Raw genomic sequence first — 14,932 nt, 5'->3', positions numbered from 1 at the left:
GCCCAACTTCATGCTGAGATATTTTTGAGGTGATAAATATGCAAGAGCTCTTAAAAGTCAAAAAATGTTTTTTAAAAACATTGTAAAATGCATTAAAAAGTGTTTTTAAAAAGAATTTTAAGAGTTCTTAAAAATCTCAAAAAAAGTATTTTTAAAAAGCATTCAAATATTTTTAAAAGTATTTTTAAAAATGTTTTCAAAGCCTTCATAAATATTAGGCTATTATAATTTACCTCATTCTTTTTATACACTATGGGGAAGAAGAAACTATTACAATTTTATACAGTTGCATGTTATGTGATGCCCCAACAAAGTCTGGGGAAGGGAGATACTGTTTGCCATCAGCAAGTAGATACCATGGTTATTTTAAATTGAATCAATTTGTCTCTTTTCCTGCATACTTGAAATAACTAATATAGATATACCTATATGCTCATTCAGAATACTGTCTAAAGCCTAGATAATCTCAAAAATGTATGGTGCATTCCATCTCCCTAAAGAATTCTCATAGTTGCCCGGCTTTGCTTATAAGTGCCAGATTGTTAGGTTGGCACAAGTCCAAAGACAACACACATCGCAGAATGAAAATACTCCATCCTAAACGTTTTCATGACCTGTGTGCACTTTTCTAAGGGAAGCCAACACTGGCAGTAAACCTGAGTATAGGAATGTGTACAATGTGGGAAGTGATGATTTACATGAGATAACCAGAAACCTTACCCTTGATTAACTACTTTCAAAATAAACTCACTGAGTATAAAATAAGATGAAAAAGCATGTAACTAGAATCTTTCAGTAAGTTTCATCCCTAAAGGTGTTATTTTCATCAGTCGTGACATAGAATCTAAAGGGTTTTGATTGAACAATCTTACTTATGCCAACAGTCCAGTCTTACTACGGTAAAAGGAAAGAACAATTGGCCATGGCATTATTTTAGTGCAACAACAATTAGTATGCCTATGTGGAGGCATAAATCTCTATGAATTATGTAGGAGCCCTATAAAGGCAAACAGAAAGCATGTGTATGAAGCTTGCCAAGTATGATAGAGTATCCCTTAACTGTCTAGATCATTAGGCAGAAGCCACAATTTCCTAGGCATTTCTAGGGAAGTATTCATAATTTTCATGTCATAACAATAATACCACCAAATATATACTATATGCGGGTACTTTTCTTGGAAATACAATAATTTCAAGGCATAGAAGTGTTAAAAGATATAGCCATTATTCTTATTTTACAGAGAAAGAAGCATGTCAAAGTTAGTTATGGATATAGACTGAAACAAGTTATCAGTGGAGACACAAATCCCATTCAGATATTCTAGTTTTGAAGTAATTGCACCCTACTAACTTTAAGAAATTTTAGGAGTTATTGATAAGTTCATAGTTTGTACTTAAGTTCGTTTGGCTGAATTTCATAAACTTAATTGCTAGTCCTTAAATTAAGAGGGGAAATGCTCATTTACATGAGTAACAAAGAAGAAAAAAGATAGTGTTTCCTTAGGCTGATTTAAGAATAATTTTAACTTAAAATATGACTCTTACAAGTCAGATAAACAATTGTCATATATTTCTACATTCCAGTCTACACTGAATTTGTTTATATCAATGCAAAGTGTGACCAAAGGATGCTTAGCCCTATTCTTTGAAGATGATATAGAAACACCGTGTTTCATCATCAGAAGACATGTAATCTTACAATCTATAGTCTTATACCTGAGCAGAAAATGAATTTACCTTTTTTAAAAAAGATACCTATAATGTAACAGTTAAATATAGTCTTAAGGATCAAGAAAGCTTATAATGGTAGAGATTTACTTTAATACCTGTTCTTCTAATGCATTTCTGTTATATTATGCAGTATTCTGAGATCCTAAATGTTCTAGAGGACATTAAATAACTGTGATATATTTTTCCGACCTGTGTTTATTACTGAAATTACTGAATTAATGGCTGCAAAACATCAAATAATACTGCCCAATATAAATCTTTTGAAATACCCTTGTAAAGCAAGGAAATGCCTTTGTGTGTGTGTGTGTGTGTTTGCAATTATAAGTTTAGAATCAAATTTTTTAAATTATGCTTAGCTATTTAAAAAGATGCACTTTTAATGTGTTTAAATATAGTTCCTATTATCTATATGTTTGCCCTCAATTTTGGAAAAATGTTAGTTTGATTTAGCTTTCCAGAAACGTCTTTATCAGTCATTGCTCGATTTTTATTATCCAAATGTAATTTGACTATTATTTTAGCCTAAAAAATATTGACACAAATGAATAAGTAGATTATGAAATAAATAGGAGATTTTATATTAAGTATCTTACATTTGATAAGATTTTCAGGATTTTTTTAAGACAAACATTTGTCTGCTTCCTTGAAGTGAAAAGTTTTGAAACTATTCCAAAATGTTCCCAAACTGAATGATTTGTTTAAGGATTTTAGAGACACAAGTTTTAACAAAAAACTTAACATTAATTAAAAAAAAAAAAAAGAAAAAAAGACTGGTGTTATGTCAGTAGTGTTTTTTGTTCATATAAGAGAGACTCTTATTATGTCCATGGAGGTAGCATGCATGTTAGATGACTGTATTAACTTTGATTTTTGTTCATATGTCAGACTTGCCTGTTTTATAAAGAAAGATGGGGAGTTGATATAGCCCATTTTGTGTAGCACTTGTGATAATTTTATATTCCATTTTTTGAATTTGTTCATTTCAATAGTGCATTATCACTTTAAGATTCTGGTTGGTGCTTAAATTACAGTAACTAAAGGTTATTTTTCATATTTTAACCAGTTTAACCAGAGTTTTTAGTACTAGTATTAACTTTTGAATTATGTTTGAGGTCTTAGACTTTACAGCATGTTTAGTTTCTTTTCATTTCTTATTAGTATTTTTCAGTACTTAATAGTCTCTTGCCCCCACCTTCAACAAGAACTTTCCTCTCTGTTCAACATCAGAAACATTTTCCTTTTGGCATGTGCTTTCTAGTTCCCCAAACACTATAAGCAAATTGGAAAGTTCAGCTGTCATTCTTGGAAGGTTACAGATCACACTAGCAGCCTGAGTAATCCAAGAGGTTTTAAGTATCATAGCATTTAGTTTAAAGTGAAATTTGCTCTGACAGGGCTGGCAGACCAATAGGAAAAAGAAATATTTGTGCTTGGAGAAGTGCATATGTAGAGACCAAAAGTATAACTGATGGCTGGAAGTGATTTCAGTCTAAAAAAACAAATCATTAAGAGAGTGCATAGGGGTAAAATACACAGTTCATATTTTAAAGAGTCTCAAAATGAACCAGCAACTAAGGTTAGCATTACATAGTAATTAGTTGTGGTGTTCAGGCTTTAACTCACTCAGTACCAGACAGTATAGTTAAACTATCACTGAAAAAACATTGCTACTTACATGATATTCTCTAGTTTAAGCCTATAGCAGTAATTTTTTTTACCTTAGAAAACCAGGGTATTATGACAGATTATATAAATGTTGAACCAGTAACAGACAAACAATTATTTAAAGGAGGTGCTAATGACTCGGTTTATTGACCTAGGGGTTATTTAAGCCACTCAGCAAGTTCCCTTAACATTTGGTGGTATGAAATGAAGCATTGCTTGATAGTATAGAACTGCCAGTTTTAAGAAGTCCTTGTACTTAATGGAAGAAATGTAAGTTAAAGATGACTAGATGGCATACCTTCATTAAAATATTGCCAGAAAAAGTCTGAGACCATTATAGGTTTGAGTAAATATTCACTTCAACTTGGTAATCACATCTGACAACTTCCATTAGGTACCTATTAGAGCATTTTTTCTGTTAATAACTACAAATAAGGAAAAATGAAATATCTTTTAATGGCTCCAGTTATTTCTTGCAAGTCATTGTTCTCTTCAAGAAAGTCTATTGTGAGCCAGAGGAATCTAAAATTTATATATTTTTTTCCTTGAATGTGCAGATAAATAATAATAAAATGGGTCAGACATGGTGGCTCACGCCTGTAATCCCAACATTTTGGGAGGCTGAGGCAGGCGGATCACCTGAGTTCAGGAGTTTGAGACTAGCCTGGCCAACATGGCAAAACCCCGTCTCTACTAAAAATACAAAAATTATCCAGGCATTGTGGCGCGGGCCTGTAATCCCAGCTACTTGGGAGGCTAAGGCAGGAGAATCACTTGAATCCAGGAGGTGGAGGTTGCAATGAGCCAGGATTGCACCATTGCACTCCAGCCTGGGCAAGAAGAGTGAAACTCCACGTCAAAAAAAAAATAGTGATAATAAAATGAAAAGGACTTCCAGCAAGATGGTAGACTGACCTAATTTGGCAGGGACCATTGCTATGCAGATAATATGTAAATGGTGGACCAAAATGTAACAGAAACTTACATGACCAAGTTCATAAGAAAGATAGGGAATACCCAATGACAAAAAAAAAACACCCACAGGAATATTGAACCAGGTATGGGTTATTTGGTAAAGGAAGATGGAACTGAATTCTCTAAATAAAGCCTGGAATTTCAAAGGTCCACCTTTTTCTCATCAGTTGAAAAGAGGACTAAATGATGTTAATTCACCAGCCCAGAGAAGTGGCCAAAACTTGTCTGTGCTCAAAGACCCTCAGTAGGGGAAGATAGTCACTCATGTGAAAGAGAAGTCACAAGCTTGTTTCATGCACATGAGTGGGTTCAGAATTTCCACCATATACTTATTTCAGGGAACCTTAGTCAAGAAATTGCCATTTAGATTGTTTCAGGACAGTGGAACTGCCAGGGCCCTGATACATTATAAACAAATACAGAACCTCTCTGTAGAAATAATTCCACAGCTCAAGAGCCAATAGACAGGAAAAAAAATGAAGTTGAAAGCACAATAAAATATTACAAAGTACACAAAGAAAGGAACCATGTGCAGCAGTGCATACCTGTAGTCCTAGCTACTCTGGAGGCTGAGGTGGAGGATGACTTGAGGCCAAGAGTTGGAGGCTGCAGTGCACCATGATTGTGCCTGTGAATAGCCACAACACTCAAGCCTGGGCAATATAATGAGACTTCATCTCAATGAAAACATAAAAAGGACTATCATGAAAGAGAATCATCAGATTGTAATGGACATACCATTTTATCAATGTTCAATATGCTGAGGAGTTTAAATTTGATAAGCCTTGTTTTAAAGCTTAGTAAAGTACATGACAGTACAAGACAAGTGCTCTAACAGCAAGTGTTAGGATGCCTGAGAATTACAGTTAATAGAAGAATCTCAGTGAGACTATATAAAATGCAATAAATAAGTAAATTAATAAAAAGGAATAGAAAAATTAATGCAATGATATAGTATCAAAAAGTACCAAGTATAACATCTCCACATTAAAATGTAGTCACTAAAATAGTACTCTGAAGGCAGGTTAATCAACAGATTAAGATGTATAAGAAGAGAAGTATAACTTGAATGAAATTAGAGGACAATCAATGACATGAAATATCTTTACCATTTAGAATAAATCAGTGACTATTTTACACATGTTCCCTTCATCATTAGTACAAATTAGTTTTTATCTGAAGTATCTCAGTGTAGTAACTAAATTGAAAGGAGTTTTCCCCAAGGTGTTTTCACCCTTAGAACTGACAGATGTCCTTCAAAAAATGTTTTTAATAAACTCCAGATGAGTATTTTAAATACAGCCTCCCACTACTCATATAATTTGCCCTTGATTTTTGAAAAAAAACACTAGTTTGAATTCATTAAGAATAAGATTCTTTAAGATGCTTTAGCCACTTAGTTTTATTATAATAAAAGAAAAAGTTATGATTATGCATATAAAAGATTAAGAATAAAACTAAATGGAAAATGACAACTAAACTTGATATATGCCGGTGAAACTCATTAGAAGACTGTTTAACCATACTCTTGGATTTTATTTTCTCAGCAATACAAAAGTTCAGGTCCAAAGAAATGAGTAATACCTTTGAGCAACTTAAAATATTTTTTATATTTATTACATATAGATTTATAGAAACATGATGCCATTAATATCAGGTCAATGAAAAAGTTTAGAAGCTATGTTATAGTAATAGTACTTTAACATGCATATTACTTTTTTCAGTGTTCAGGACAATTAGCATCTTTTCTTATAACCTATTTTCTTAGGCACCCAACTTTCACAAAACTTTTAGGTATTTCCATTTAGCTGTAAATTATTTCATAATCATAAAACTGGACATTAATTATCTGCGAAAGCAATGGATGCCACATTCTATGAATGTTAAATGTGCTGAGAAGTTTAAATTTAATAATCCTTGCTTTGAAACTTTGTGAAAGTACCTGATACTCAGTGGTAAGACAAGCTCTCCATCTAGTGGTTGGTCTATAAATGACAAACATTTAGATCTCGATGTAGCAATACATCATTTTACTAGTGTTAGGTATTGTTTTATACTCATTGTTTCATTCAATCTGCACATCTCTTCTTCTTGTAAGAATTTCAAGGAGAAAATATTCTCTTTTTCCAGAATAGTTCAGCCCTGTAGAAGATAGGGGCAAGCTTCTTCTACAATCTGATTTCATCTACATGGAATACCACAGCATCTCAGTCATTTGATGAAGCATATTCCCATACTAAGGGGGCAAAATTTGCTCCATTCCATTTAACTATAACCTCTAAAATTTCCAGACAGTTTTGAAATTCTTCTTAAGTCTCAGTCCCCAACATGTAAAGGTATAACTTTAATTTTTTTTTTTTTTTTTTTTTTTTTTTGAGACAGGTTCTCACTCACTCTGTTTCCCAGACTGGAGTGCAGTGGCAGTGATGGCTCACTGCAGCCTCCAACCTCCTGGGCTCAAGCAATCCTCCTGCTTCAACCCCATAAGTAGCTGGAACCATGGGTGTGCACCACCATGCCTGGATAGTTTTCTGTATTTTTGTAGAAATGAGGTTTTCCCATGTCTTGAACTCCTGGGGCTCAGGCAGTCTGCCTCCCTCAGCCTCCCAAAGTGCTGGGATTTTTAGGCATGAGCAACAGCACCTGGCCTAATAAAACTATTTTAAACGAGAAAAGATGGTCCGGGCACAGTGACTCACTCCTGTAATCCCAGCACTTTGGGAGGCCGAAATGGGTGGATCACAAGGTCAGGAGTTCAAGACCAGCCTGGCCAAGATGCTGAAACCCAGTCTCTACTAAAAACAGAAAAATTAACCAGGTGTGGTGGTACACACCTTAATCCCAGCTACTTGGGAGGCTGAGGCAGGAGAATCACTTGAACCCGGGTGGCAGAGGTTGCAGTGAGCCAAGATCACACCACTGCACTCCAGCCTGGGCAAGAGAGCAAGATTCCATCTCAAAAAAAAAAAAAAAAAAAACAGAGAAAAGATAATTGTTGTGAATTGTAGCATGTTTGATCATTGTTATTTCTGCCAGTACCCTTCTGTAGGTTCTCATTACTTCACATTTGGACAGCTGTAATAGTTTCTTCAGTGTTTATGATTTTGCATCTCAATCCCCTTTCCTACTACAATTATCTTTCTAAAACATAGAATTTGGTCATTCTCTTTCTTAGGAACTGTTGACGACTCTCCACAAGCCACCAGTTCTTAGCTTTATGAAAAGCTTCAATATCTAGTCCTAACTGCCCTTTCTAGCCTCATCTCCTGCCACTTGCTGATATCATAAATCTAAAACTTTAACCATAACAAACCATTTGCTCTTCATCGGCCACTCCTCTCTGTTGCTCAGGCTGCTCCACCATCAGGAATTCTGTCTCTCTTCGCCTATGAAATCTTACTTGTCCTTTAAGACTCATTCATTCATGAATTCATGTATTTTTTTTGAATACATGTCAGATACAATACTAGAGGCTAGGGATATAGCAATGGCCAAGACAGTCCTTGCCCTCCATGGTGTTTATTTTCTAATGGGAAAGAAATACAATAACAAAATATGTCAGGAAGTAACAGATGCATTAAATCAAAGTATTTTGTATGAAGACTTTCTAGCTGCCAAGATTCTCCTGTAGCAATTTGTACATGTCTCTTAAGATACTCTTATGTTAAATATTTGGCCCCCCTCTTTTCTTCTGTAGCAATTTATACATATGCTACAGTAGTATGACATCAGGTTATTATCAGAATATTTCTTCCATGTTAGGTGCCTCCAATCCTTATAGTCAAGGACTATGTCTTATTATTGCCTTCCCAGCATGTGTTTTTTCCTTGGCTTCAAAAACTATACTTACCACATTGTAGGAACTCAATAAATGTTTCTACTATTGGGATAGGTGAATGGATGGGCAAATGGTATATAGAGTCACTATTACAATAGACCTAAATTTCCCATGACAAATCATACTTAAGCTGAAATTACCCTGATGATCAATTAACAATCTATTTAGAAAGGTAAACGTACTAAATACTGATTTTGATTCTATAATCAATATATTGGAGAAATTCATAAAAAGAATGAAGTATTCTAAGAAATTATGAAGAAGTAATTTAATATGGTTTTATAATATCCTGGAAAGTTTCTTCCTATAACAGTTCATGTTCAATTCTTTCACTTGACAATTTCAAAAGAATTCCAGCCTTCAATATTACCTGATGGATCACAAAGATTGGTTTGTTAAGAAAAATCACTGTTGCCTATTTATAAATATGTAGTCATAAATGATTTTGTCTTGGGAAGAATAGAATCCCTAAAGACAGACTCAGACTAAAAAGATGAAATTCAGCATGGTAGTTATAAGTAAATTTTGAATGTGTGTGTGTGTGTACACACACAACTGTACATATATATAAAAAACTTGATGTTACATATAACTCAATATTATATAACTACATACAACTCAATGTTATATATATACATATACACATATATACACAATTGTAAGCAGTCAATATTAAGCAACTGTGATAATAGCTTCTTAAAAATTTTGTTTAAGATTAATACAGTTTTAGCCTACAATAGTATAAAGTCAGATATAGGCTCTTTTATTCTGTACTGGTTTCAGACCACATCATAAGTATCATGTTAATTTTAGCTTCTTCATTTGAAGACAAACACTAGAAAATGGAAGTGGTTTTAGAGAGCAAGTGAGATGGTAAAGATTGAAGACCATGTAATGAGGCTTGAGTAAACCAGGGCTGTGAAGCAGTCATATCAAAGAGGAATTGGACTCCTTGTGTGGTTTCAGAGGGTAATTCTAAGACTAATTGAACTGGATTTTAGAGCTGTGTAATAAAGAACTTTCCAACAGTTTTACATATCCATAAATGGAATGAACTGCCTTGACCAAGTAGTGAGCACTTCTTCCTGGAGGTGTTCAGACAAGAGCTGGATAGACCCTGTCAAGGATGTTGTGAATAAAAGTGTAGCCAAGATTATTTCCTATAATGCTCCGAAGTCAGACTTCCATGAGCCTATGAAAAAATAATTTGGCCTGCATTTATTCTTTTTTGTAGCCATTTACTAATAAATTCATTACTTGCTCTACATTGATATTGCTGACCTAGGAATTTAAAAGAAGAAAAAGACTTGCGTTGCTTTTATCTCATTTTAATAAAATAATGATACTTTTCACTTATGCAGCACTTTTCATCCAAGGATTTCAAAGTGCTTTACAAATACGCACTAATTAAGCCTCACAAACAGCCAGAGGTAGGTGATTTTCTTCTCTTTCTACAGGAATGTCAACTCTGGCCCAGAAATTTAATAAGAGCCTGTGAGTGCCTGGAATTCTTTACTGGCTGCCATTCCCTTGTTATGTGCTGCATGTGAAGCATCACTTGTCATTTCCAGATTTCTTTTTTCCTGCTCTAAATCATCTCAAGTTTAGAATTCTAATGATTGCTATTACAAATGTGTTTGAAGTCTTGTAAATATTAGCGAAAACTCAGTCTTCTGCTTGCTGAATGCTAATTAGATTTCTGAATTTGTTTATTTAAAAAAACACTCTAGATGTGGTTTTCTATTTGTTGTTGAGTTTTAAATATAATTTTTGTCTTTTAAAGAACTTGTCATTTTTCTTCCTAGGTACCCAGAAATAATTGCTCTTGGGAAATAAAACTTAATGGCAGATTGACTTTTTGGCCTTATCATTCCTAGTTATCTTTTCACAATAAACAATAACCATTTTCTTTGGATCAGAATTATGTATTTTCAGGAAGAGACACTGTATTTTGGTGATTCAAAGGTCCAAAATATGTTATCTGAACATTAAGGATAAAGGTGAAATGACACTAAATAACCAATCCTGTAAAGAAAAAGTACTATAATAGTGGCATATACTAATCTAGAGGGATACACCACTTTTTATGTGGGTTAGGAGTAGCAAGAAGAAACTATGTACATACAGAGACACGCACCCTACAAGATTGGATTAAATTCCAGTATACTTATAAATAGCCACATATTCAAACTGGTATCTGAAGCAAAATGGTCACACAAGGCAAGAGCAGATGTGGCATATCACAGCTTACTTTTCCTTGCTTCTCAGGGCCCCTAGTGAGGGCATACAAATTCCTGTGATACACACTATTGAAGTCAAGTCTTTCCAGATCAGGAAAGCACAATTTTTGCTGCAACATTACCTTTTTATATTCATAGTTTCTATCTCCTTCAAGAATTTACATGAAGAATCTATCATCTGCTTGTGTTTAAAGGAAAACTCTCCTGGTTTTGAACTAAACTCAGCATTAGCAAGGCTATATCCTTTTCCCAAGGGAAAAAGTAAAGTGTCTACATATTCCAAAAGAATATCTCCAGGTTTTAGCATCCTGGAAAGCCTAATTTCCCCCACTATATTACAAAGAATCAAATGAGAGGGATTAAAGAAACAAACTATTTGTTTCACAGTGAATTTAATTAAAAATGTATTAATTCTGTAGATATAGTTGATTTTTCGTAATACAAAAGGACCTAGGACCTATGTCAACATATTCTCTAAACTGATCATAAATGTTTTAAATATTTTTTTCTTTAAACAGCAAGTTCATCTGTGATACATAATGAAGAATTCCAGAAAAGATCATTTTAGAGTTTGGTTTCAAATTTTATTCCTTTTTCCCCAAATGATATTTGTATATAGAAATTCAAAAAATTAAATGATGTCCTCTACACTGTAATACCCACAGGTGTCTCTGGGTGAACTGTTGACTGCATAACCTAAAGACCATACTGTTCAAGACCAGAGATTTATAGGTTCAGAAACTCAGACTCATCAGTGCTTAAGGGTCATTCTTTCACTGACTTGGGACTTCTGATTCTTATCAACAATGTGCATGACATTTTAAAAAGAAAAAAATCCATTTGTTAATGTACAATGGAAGTTATAACCATCAGGTAGATTAGGTAACATCTAAGTTTATTGTTTACCCTATTGGCAAATTACATGAGAAAACAATGATCAATAGTTTGCCTATTAGTCATAGAAATAAAAAAAAGGGGGAGAATTTTGCAACTTGAATGTAGAATGGCCTCAGACTCTGAGAATGTTAAATTCCCTTCCTGACTGAGGACCAAACTGCAAAAAAGGCCAGATATTCCTTATGGTGTTATAGCTTTCCAGATCACCACACAATTGCTTAGGTGGCTACAACCAGCAAAGTAGCTGAGAAGCTCCTTGTTTTGTGCCAATGACTGGCAAACTGCCTTCTGAGGACCATCTTCTTTTAGATAGAATTACAGTGATATTGCTAACAAGTCGTCTGTGAGATACTCTGTTTTGAAGGTGACTTTTCATGTTTCCTCACTGTCCCACATATGCCTCTTGTTTTCAAATTACTGAAATAGATCTTGCCATAGCCCCCAGATTGAGAAACGAACATAAGATTAACTTGAGTTTAACCTAAGTTTACTGCTATTTGGCCTCAGAGGAGTTGCTAAAAACAATAAGGACTGATTAAAGACAGGTAATAAGCAGAAAGATGAAGAAGGAACAAGTTGAAATCCAAACTGTGTAATCAACGGTTATATAATGGAGAGTTCTTTAGATAGATAATTACTTGTTAGCCTTAGTGCTTGCAGAGAAAAGTTTTCAATAACTTTTACTCTAATTTTAAGCTGATACCAGTGTCTCTTAGTTTACTGACTCCACTAATTTCTGAAACATCTGTTAAGCTACCTCTTGATTCCCTCATCACAAAATTTAGTCTCTCTTCCCATGAGACCAAAGTAAGAAAAGGTGCTTATACTTTTACCATTTCAAAATAAAATGTAGACTTAAAAATTTCAACCAACTTTGGGAAACTATAGATAAAGTTTTGATGTAGGAGGAGCCCAAAATAATAAATTGTGTCCAGGATTGCTCAGTACAAATGCTAACCTGAAACTTGCATTTCAGAACTTCCATTCTCCTAAAGGGTAGAGTCACTGGACCAGTATGTGTTATATGTATTTTGGCTCTTCACATTTACTCTTTAGTTCCATCTTAATACACACCAGCATGCGTGCACATGCACACATGCACATACACACATTTATTTAAAACCTTAACATTTTAATAGTTACTTCTAAAGTGTGTCAACTTAATCTCACTCGGAATGTGACAGAGAGTTAGTGCCTATGTGAATATATTTTTTCATCAGATTCAGCTTTTGCTATTGAGGGAAAATTATCTTTCCATCTCCTCATGTAGTGCAAACTTAAATCATTTAAATATGTTTTATTTTTCCAAAACTTACATTTCTGCATTACAAATGGTTTCCATTGATTGGAAGTCAAGCTCACTAGCATTCACTGCATGAGCTATGCATGAGCATGTTAAGGCCACCATATTTCTGCCTGGCAAAATTAATACTTTGTCATTTTCCTAAGTGTCGGATAATTCCCTGACCTTTAAAAAGGACTTTGGAGAACAGATTTTCCTCTAAATAATGTATTAATAGATCAACAAGTAATTTTTTTAAATAATCATGAAGTTTAACATACTTGAAGCTATCTTTACAACTCTGAAGGTTATCTTTGGGTTTCTGTTATTTCCATAGAATAAGTTGAACCAGAATTTGTAATTGCCTTGCTGTCACTCAAAAGAAATAGATACTTTTTGTAATTGTTTGCATTGAGGAATCAGAGGAAGGATTTGCAGATCAAATCTGACTAATTTTCACATTTTGTCAAATTCCTTATCTTGTTCTTTTAATCATAGGCTTATGGTATGATTTGGCCCTGCATGAGAGTTCACTGATATAACTCAAACACATGTTTTTACTAAAAGTGGAATTTGTCCCATATCGTCATATGAAAAGACATTATAAACAGCAAAACTCACTTTACTACAGTTTTATTTTTATCATTCCCTAGCAATATATTACTGATCATTGCTAGCATGTAAAATCTTTTCATATTTTTGCTTAAGAGCCATATATAAGTAATTCATTAAATAAAACTTTTCTAACTTGATTCTTCCACTTTGTTTAGAATAGTACCTACTGACAGAGGTTTCTCATACTTTTAAGACACATTGTTAGAGGTATTTTATTATATACACTTTTAATGGCTCTATTAACCTTAAGAAAAAAAAGCTAGTGATATCCACATAAATCACTATCCCTGCTAGGACGAGAATGTTGGTGGTGTAAAAATCTAGGCCTCTTAATCTGCATTGTGGATGTGTGATGAAAAACATAGCTTATCATTCCTTTTTCTGTTTTTTAGCCTTGGAATGGATGGCTTTGGCCAACCAGTTGGCATTCTTGGACGCCCTGCCACAGCATATGGATTCCGCCCTGATGAACCTTACTACTATGGCTATGGATCTTGATAAAGTATCTGTTTCCATGTGTTACCTCAGCTTAGAAGAAATCTGTGTGGGTTGGGTTAATTTTGGATCTTTGCCTAATAATGCATGTTGATGTTATTGTGGGTCTGTGTTTGTTTTTATTTTTATATGTTAGCTGCAGATTAACCCCAGCCCCTTCTGTCTTCTGTTAAGTACAGTCGATACTGACATTGTTCACTCATCAAACCACATCTTGATGCTGAGTAACATTTCCCATGAGCCTCAAAACTGAATGCTGAAAAGCTACTAGACTGGAAAAGAAACACTGCATTATGTACGTTAAGTGACTAATTTAATTTCAATTAAAAAGTGTAAAGTGAAAATGAATAAGTGAAAGTCACGTGTTTATATTTCACACATTTCATTACGAATTACATGTTAACATAGGGTGCACATGAGTTTTATTTTTTGTCCTTTTTTTCTGCTTGTAAACTCTTGAGTAATTCATATAATATATGCTACCTTTAACATTTATAAAAAGAACATCACCATTTCATATTCCATGCCATGTGCCTGAAAGTTTCCTTCCCAAAGTGTATTAACTATGAGTTTTCAATTAATAATGGAACATATGCCATAAGTTATTTATGGTTATAGTCTCTTCAGAGGTTTTAATTCACGTCTTCCTAGTTGTAATATAGAAATCCTAGGACAACTAGTATACAAGACAAGCAGTGATACAAGATTAGCATTTGGCTTTTAACTTTTATTCTTCATAAATTTAGTATTCAAACCATGGGAAAGCTAATTAAAAGTCTCATTATGGAAAACTAAGGAACAGAATATTTCACTCACTTTGGTACCCAGTTCCCAATTATTCACTTGTTTTTATAACATAGATTTAGATAGCAAGAAATGGATGGACATTATATAATAATGGGTTTTGAAAGTAGTTCAGTGTTTTCATATTGAGAAAAATGTTCAATTCTACTTGAAAAACTAAGCAAACAAATAACCATGATAATAACTATAATCAGAGATAGTTCCATGATCACCTGCTATGGAAGGAAATATGAAGCTTCAAAGGGAATACATAGATCAAAGATAAGACTTCTATTCTTGAATTTAAAATCTCGTTGATCTAACTACACTATTTATTTGGCTTAAATTACATTTTAAGCAGAGGATAACATTTGGAAAAAGGCCTTTGAAATAACTCAGTCTGCCTACTTA

The 14,932-nt window shown here is 33.8% G+C and overlaps 1 protein-coding gene across 3 annotated transcripts in view; it reads left to right on the top strand.

The window, feature by feature from the left end:
• KIFAP3 (kinesin associated protein 3) overlaps nt 1-14,089 on the top strand; it is a 153,804-nt gene extending 139,715 nt beyond the window's left edge. Inside the window, exons 20-21 of one of the 3 annotated variants that reach the window (XM_010361101.2) lie at nt 9,571-9,639; nt 13,636-14,082. In XM_010361101.2, coding sequence (XP_010359403.2) covers nt 9,571-9,616 — 46 coding nt within the window. In that variant the 3' untranslated portion in view covers nt 9,617-9,639; nt 13,636-14,082. Of the gene's footprint in view, nt 1-9,570; nt 9,640-13,635 lie in introns of all 3 variants that reach the window. The other 2 variants (XM_010361093.2, XM_010361110.2) reach the window with 2 other exon arrangements.
• Nucleotides 14,090-14,932: the final 843 nt, after the last annotated feature.

This window comes from Rhinopithecus roxellana, chromosome 8, assembly GCF_007565055.1.
Source record: "Rhinopithecus roxellana isolate Shanxi Qingling chromosome 8, ASM756505v1, whole genome shotgun sequence".
Lineage (NCBI taxonomy): Eukaryota > Metazoa > Chordata > Mammalia > Primates > Cercopithecidae > Rhinopithecus > Rhinopithecus roxellana.
This window is presented reverse-complemented; position numbering and strand designations above follow the sequence as displayed.